Source organism: Nicotiana tabacum, chromosome 4 (assembly GCF_000715075.1).
Source record: "Nicotiana tabacum cultivar K326 chromosome 4, ASM71507v2, whole genome shotgun sequence".
Lineage (NCBI taxonomy): Eukaryota > Viridiplantae > Streptophyta > Magnoliopsida > Solanales > Solanaceae > Nicotiana > Nicotiana tabacum.
The window spans coordinates 43,930,533-43,937,503 of NC_134083.1; the positions used below are offsets into that span (position 1 = coordinate 43,930,533).

At 36.2% G+C, this 6,971-nt stretch overlaps 1 protein-coding gene across 1 annotated transcript; it reads left to right on the forward strand.

The window, feature by feature from the left end:
• Nucleotides 1-1,576: 1,576 nt before the first annotated feature.
• LOC107771599 (GDSL esterase/lipase At3g48460) lies at nucleotides 1,577-3,941 on the forward strand. The gene is made up of 2 exons (XM_016591009.2): nucleotides 1,577-2,329; nucleotides 3,215-3,941. Exons 1-2 carry the CDS (start codon nucleotides 1,682-1,684, stop codon nucleotides 3,710-3,712), a joined length of 1,146 nt encoding a protein of 381 aa, XP_016446495.1. The 5' UTR covers nucleotides 1,577-1,681; the 3' UTR covers nucleotides 3,713-3,941.
• The last annotated feature ends 3,030 nt before the right edge of the window (nucleotides 3,942-6,971 follow it).

The window sequence follows — 6,971 nt, forward strand, 5'->3', positions numbered from 1 at the left end:
AAAAGGTAAATGCAAACCACATAAGTTAAGCAGTTCTGGTCTTGAAGGCTGATTGCCCTTGAGCCAAAAAATATGCAATCGGTGCCGGAACAGAGTGATGCGATAATAATAACTAGAAAGAACAATATATTGCTTTAGAATGCCAGTTACAATGTGTTTTACAAATAATCAGACCCTTTTTATATAGTGGAGGAGTCCTACTTTAGGTATAACTCTATATAAGGTAAAAAATCTCATGATTCGCTAATTAATCTGATTCATTAATATGTGCCGAGATTTTCGCCGTGATGTCCGACCGGTTACGGATATTTCGGCCTTCCGTTATTTTGGTTCGATGATGTTCTTTCGAGCTAATTCGGAGCCATAGTTAGTTCCGGGGTCACGGGCTCGATAATCATGAAAGCGCATGTTCTAACCTCGTACCTAAGCTAGGTGAAACCTAGGGTCGATCTTCAATCCATAATGTTTCATCCCCGATCTATCATGCAATAGATAAGTTCGGTTTTTACCATATACAAAGATAATAAACCAATTTTTATGGTACAATTAACGATTACGGTTCGATTTTAAACCCCCTACTTTTGTGTCAATCTCCAGAAAAATCTCGGCTTGAAAGTTTAAACTCAAAACGATGGCCATGAGACCAGTACGAATTGTTGAATTTTGGTAGCTACTCGTTTTGTGCATCTAATTTTTGCCATCCCATAAAATCACCGTGGAAGCGGTTGGTGCTGAATTTAATGTGCATTTAAAGCCTTAGATCTAATCCTACCTTTCCCAACTACTAACATCCGTAAATTTCCTCATAAATTCAGTGCTTCCTAATCCCCCCCCCCCCCCGTCTCTTATTTATTCCAACATAGTTGTTCATTACGTCCTCTTACCACCTCCATCCTCTTCTTCTGGAGCTTGGTCCCCCGTGCCCCTCTTTAACTAGTTTTCCAAAAGTATGGGATGAAATACGAAAATATAAAATTTCAGTTTAAATTACCCGTCGATTCTTTGAGAAAAAATTAACCATAACTTGCTTGATGAATATATTCTGAAAAAATGAGTTTAAACGCTGTATCAACAATCTAGAAATTTTACTCATTAAACATTTAGTAAGCATGATACTTGCTTGATGAATAATTGAACAGGAAATTAAATTTAGAATTCTTTGCGAAATGAGTAATAACACATTTGAAAAGTGAGCAAACTGAATTTCTTGTGTGCTTACATCAGTAGAAGTCTCCCGCGAGTTCTCAGGCTCAGCCCCCTCTTATTTTTTACCTTTCACACCCTGTAGTTTTTAACGGCCAACTAATATCTGGCACCTTTTTTTTTTTTTTTTCTTCTTTGATTTTATTCGGAGTTGGAACTAGGATTTTAACTTTATTGTTCTAGATTTCAGAGCGATAATTTTAAGCGATAATAACTGATTTTAAATTTAATATTTATAAATATTTAATAAATTTTTAACACAAAGACAAAAGCTATTGGTTTGGAACTTGTATTGGAGCTTCTAGCTTCGGCCCCACTTTTACGTTTTATTTACCTTTTTAGTTCGATTTTTGACAAATATTTTATCTAAAGTATAATAAAGTATGCAACTTTGGCAGGTATCAAACCTATATAAACCACATAAACTTTCCCAAAGTTCACACCTTTCACAACTCAAAAGGCTCTGAGGTGTGAGGCCATGGCTTTTTTCTGCAGAATAGTGATCCATTGGAAAATCACTCTCATCATATTCACCATTACACTGATCTTTTCACCTCCACTCTCCTCTGCAGCTTCCACTCCCAAAAAGTTCAAGAAAATCTATGCCTTTGGGGACTCTTACACAGACACAGGCAATACACACTCAGCCACTGGTCCAAGCTCTTTCAATTACGTATCAAATCCCCCTTATGGACGCACATTTTTCCACCACCCAACCAATAGATATTCCGATGGTCGATTAGTCATTGATTTCGTGGCCGAGTCACTGTCCTTGCCATTTTTGCCGCCTTATCGCAACCCGAAAGCGGATAAAACTTATGGTGTTAACTTTGCTGTTGCTGGTTCTACTGCTATAAGGCACAGATTCTTTGTGAGAAATAATCTCACGTTGAATGTAACTCCTCAATCACTTCAAACACAGCTCACTTGGTTTAATAGGTTTTTGGAAAGCCAAGGTTGTAAAAACTCCACAACAACGCCAAAGCAGTGCGAGGCAGTATTTAGTGATGCATTGTTTTGGGTAGGTGAAATCGGTGCTAATGATTATGCGTATAGCTTTGGATCTTCTGTTTCACCCAACACTATTCAACATCTTGCCACCACAAGTGTCACCGGTTTTTTACAGGTAAACTTATACTCCTACTCTTTATATCCATTTATTTAATGCTATCATGAATAGTTCTACGTACTGATAACGTGATCACTTATTACATGCACCCGTTGCTTTATTAGACGATGAACTTTTCATATCGCACCGACAGTATCGACAAGAAAAATTCGGGACCAAGAGTCTCACTCATAGTTAAACAAACACGCTTTTAATTTCTTCTTTATACTCCTATTATGTTTTAACACGCCTCCCATTCTCATGTGGGGCATGGTTATTAGGCCCTGTTTGTCCATAATTGTTTTTTCTTTTTTTCCAGAATTTATTTGAAAAACGCGTCCATGAAAATTTTCAAATTTTTGGAGATTTTTTAAAAATGAGTTTTTCAAAAATCAAGAAGTGGTTTTGACCGCCTTTTCAAGTTTTTTGGAATTTTTTTTCCTCATTCACAAAATTACAATATTTTTTCAAGTGAAATGCATGTCCAAACATAATTTCAAATTTTAAATACCATTTTTCAATTAACTTCAAATACTATTTTTTTCTTCAAAAGTCATAATTTTTTATGTCAAAACGCCTACTTACAAATTTTGAATTTCTCAGTTATTTTTAATTTTGTCTTACCTCATCTAAAAGATTAAAATATTATACTTTAATTTTAATTTCTTAATTATAAATACGCCTCCTCAAGCATGTCGTGATTTTTTTATTCATAAGCAAAACACAGACATTTGTCAGTCCTGATACATATTAAATTGTGCGATTAGCTAATCTGAAAGCTTAATTAAAATGTTTGATAACATACTTTTAATCTATTAATTATAATATGTATCAACACTTCAAAAGTTTCTTTTCTACAAAATTTGACCAAAAAGTCTCATATTTGAATCGGTTCGTTTACAGGTATTATTGAACAAGGGAGCAAAATACGTTGTTGTTCAAGGTCTTCCTCCAACAGGTTGCTTAACACTGTCCATGTATTTGGCACCTGAGACTGACAGAGATGACATGGGATGTGTGGGAAGTGTAGACAAGCAAAGCAATCTCCACAACAGTATTATCCAAACCAAGTTAGATTCTTTCAGGAAACAGTTCCCACAAGCTGTAATTATTTATGCAGATTATTGGAATGCATACAGTACAGTAGTGAAAGGTGCCAACAAATATGGATTTAAGGAGCTGTTCAAAAGTTGCTGTGGATCTGGCGGTGGAAACTACAATTTTGACGTGTTCAACACTTGTGGTTCTCCTTCTGCAAGCTCTTGTCCTGATCCTTCTCAGTATATTAATTGGGATGGTGTTCATCTTACTGAAGCCATGTACAAAACTATGGCTAACTTGTTTCTTAATGGGACATTTTGTAAACCCTCATTTAGTTACTTACTAGCGAAAAAGCAGTAGTTTTGAAAGGATCTCACCAGTAATTATTAGCTTCCGATTCATAGTGAATTTTGAGCTAGAAGTTTCATATGGTATAGGGAAATGCTTTAATTGTAAGTCGGTGCGCCGTAGAGATCGAGTTGTTTGAGGAATTTCATACGGAAGTCAGATCTCGCCTACTTCTACATTGTTATTCAAAATGTATTACTATAATAGATAATGAAACAATAAATTTTTTTGAAATAAAAAACAGAAATTTAGCAGCAATAGAATGTCGAAATAATCAACCAGAATATGAAAAATAATTTAGGAATAAAATCGAGCCCACTGAATGCACAGTGTGTCCTTAAGGAAATTATTCTCCTCAAATATCCGAGGTGCTGGAATATTTTCCTCCCAGAATAAAACGATTTAACTTACCAGAGTGTTGGTACCAAAAACGCCAGTGAAACAGTAAATCACTCGAAGGCTGTAAATCACACTAGAATTTTAATTGTGCAGAAGAAGGAGAAGAAGCTCAGAAATTTCATAAGGAAAGATTCAGGGATCAAGGCTTATTTATAGCCATTTTCTGGCATTGTTTCTAAAAAGGTTTGCAACCTTTCAGAAACAGCCATGGTTGTTGGAACAAGTGGGAACATTTCCTGTTTAAAATATTCGGGGAAAAATGATTTAAAATAATCCGAGAAAGAAACGGACCGGGCGGCGTCGCGAGTCCTGGGTTATTCCGGGGTGAGTTTTCGTTAATTAATTAATTAAATAATTGAAAGAAATTTTATCCAAAAAGTTAATAAAACAATCGATCTTTGACCAAATCCGAATCCGAAGCCGAACCGAGCGAGCGACGACGGTGACAGCGACGGTGCGAGGCTTATGTTCTTTCCAGCCAATTTAACACCAAGATAAGTGATTTCTCAATATATCAATATAAGCATATTCGTTTTTCTTTCCACCACCAATGAGGGACACTTGTTCTTTCCAAAGCAAAAAGGGAGATCATTTTTCCTCCACTTTCTTTCCTTCATTTCCCATTTACCAATCTTTTAATCCCAATAATCTCCCACATGAATGGGGAATGGTTATAAGACAAGAATGCACGGACGAGTGTATGATTTATATGCAAGGATTAATTGCATCTGGATAAGTAGGTTTCCCTTTGAAATTTCTGTAGTGAACTTATGTCGGATATACTCGGTCAATCGGTAGATTTGATATCTTTGAACCGTCGAAATTTGTTGTATACCTAGACAACATAAGTCATACAATCAACCCTTAACCATCTATGGTTCTCACGGTTGTGTTCGTGTTAGCCATGAACACCGCCTGGTTTCATGAGTGCTTAGAGAATGGGCCTTTACATTCACTCCCCTTGAAGCGGCTTACACTTCACACTCACATATGTGATTTCTAAATGTGTAATCCTATAGACACACTATATGGTCATTTCCTTCGAGACTTAGCAAATCATTAAAAATCTTTAAGCTTTATTGACTCATCAAAAAGCCTTAATGCTTTACCCTGATTTCTGAACATTGTCTTCATCACGAGAATGAGTTGAGTTATTTGACAATGTTGAACGGTCATTCATAACTTTTCTTGATATCTTTGAATCTAGCTCTTGGGATCTCCAGTCTTCTAGATAGAGTTACCACCATGATGACTTATCCTAGGCCTTAATCCCATTCCCTTCGATGATATTTCAACTGCCTCTCTAGATAGGCCTTTTGTAAGTGGACCTGACACGTTATATCTTGACTTTACGTAGTTAATCGTGATAACACCACTGGAGAGTAGTTGTCTAATGGTATTGTGTCTCCATCGTATATGACGAGATTTTCTATTATACATAACGCTCCCTGCCCCACCTATTGCCGCTTGACTATCACAATATATACATATAGGTGCCAAAGGTTTGGGCCAAAATGGAATATCTTCTAAGAAATTTCGGATCCATTCAGCTTCTTCACCAACCTTGTCTAAAGCTATGAATTCAGATTCCATTATAGAACGGGCGATGCACGTTTGTTTGGATGATTTCCATGACACTGCTCCACCCCCAATTGTGAAAACATATCCACTCGTGGATTTAACTTCAGATGATCCAGTGATCCAATTTGCATCACTATATCCCTCGATCACGAAGGGATATTTGTTATAATGCAAAGCATAATTTTGGGTATGTTTCAGATATCCCAAAACTCATTTCGTTGCTATCCAATGTATTTGATTGGGATTACTAGTAAACCCACTCAGTTTGCTTATAGCATATGTTAAATCTGGTCGCGTATAATTCATGATATACATCAAACTTCCCAATACTCTTTCATAGTCCAGTTGTGAGTCACTTTCACCTTCATTCTTTTAAAGTGCATAACTCACGTCAATTGGAGTCTTGTCAATCTTGAAATCTAAATACTTGAACTTGTCAAGTACGTTTTCAATGTAGTGAGACTGTGATAATGCTAGACCTTATGGAGTCTTGTGAATTCTGATTCGTAAGATCACATAAGCAACTCCTATGTCTTTCATGTCGAATTTGCTAACCAACATGCACTTTGTAGCATTTATATCTGCCATATTTTTGCTCATTATCAACATGTCATCAACATATAAATAAACAATGACTTCATGACCTGAAGTGTTTTTAATGTAAACACATTTGTCACACTCGTTGATTTTAAACTCACTTGCCAACATTGTTTGGTCAAATTTGGCATGCCATTGTTTGGGTGCTTGCTTAAATCCATAAATCGACTTAACCAGTTTGCACACTTTCTTTTCTTTACCCGGAACCACAAAACACTCAGGTTGTTCCATGTAAATCTTTTCCTCCAATTCTCCATTTTAACATCTATTTGATGGATTTCAAGACCATACACGGACACCAGTGCCACTAACACCCTAATAGATCTTATCCTCGTTACTGGCGAGTAAATGTCTAAATAATTAAGGCCTTCCTTTTGTCTATAACCTTTGACAATAATTCTTGCCTTATATTTGTCAATAGTTCTATCAACTTTCATTTTCTGTTTAAAGATCCATTTCGAACCTAAAGGTTTATTTCCTGGAGGAAGATCAACCATATCCCATGTATGATTATACAAAATTGAATAAATCTTACTACTGACTGTCTCTTTCCAAAATGCTAAATCAGAAGATGACATAGCTGCTTTGAAAGTTTGAGGCTCACTTTCAAGCAAGAATGTCACAAAATATGGCCCAAAGGAAGTAGATGTTCTTTGACGTTTGCTACGCCTTGGATCTTCTTCACTTGGAGTAT

Coding starts and splice junctions, on each gene's coding strand:
- LOC107771599 (XM_016591009.2), top strand. CDS start 1,682: ATGGCTTTTTTCTGCAGAATAGTGATCCATTGGAAAATCACTCTCATC. Junction 2,330..3,214: donor GTGTCACCGGTTTTTTACAG/GTAAACTTATAC, acceptor GTTCGTTTACAG/GTATTATTGAACAAGGGAGC.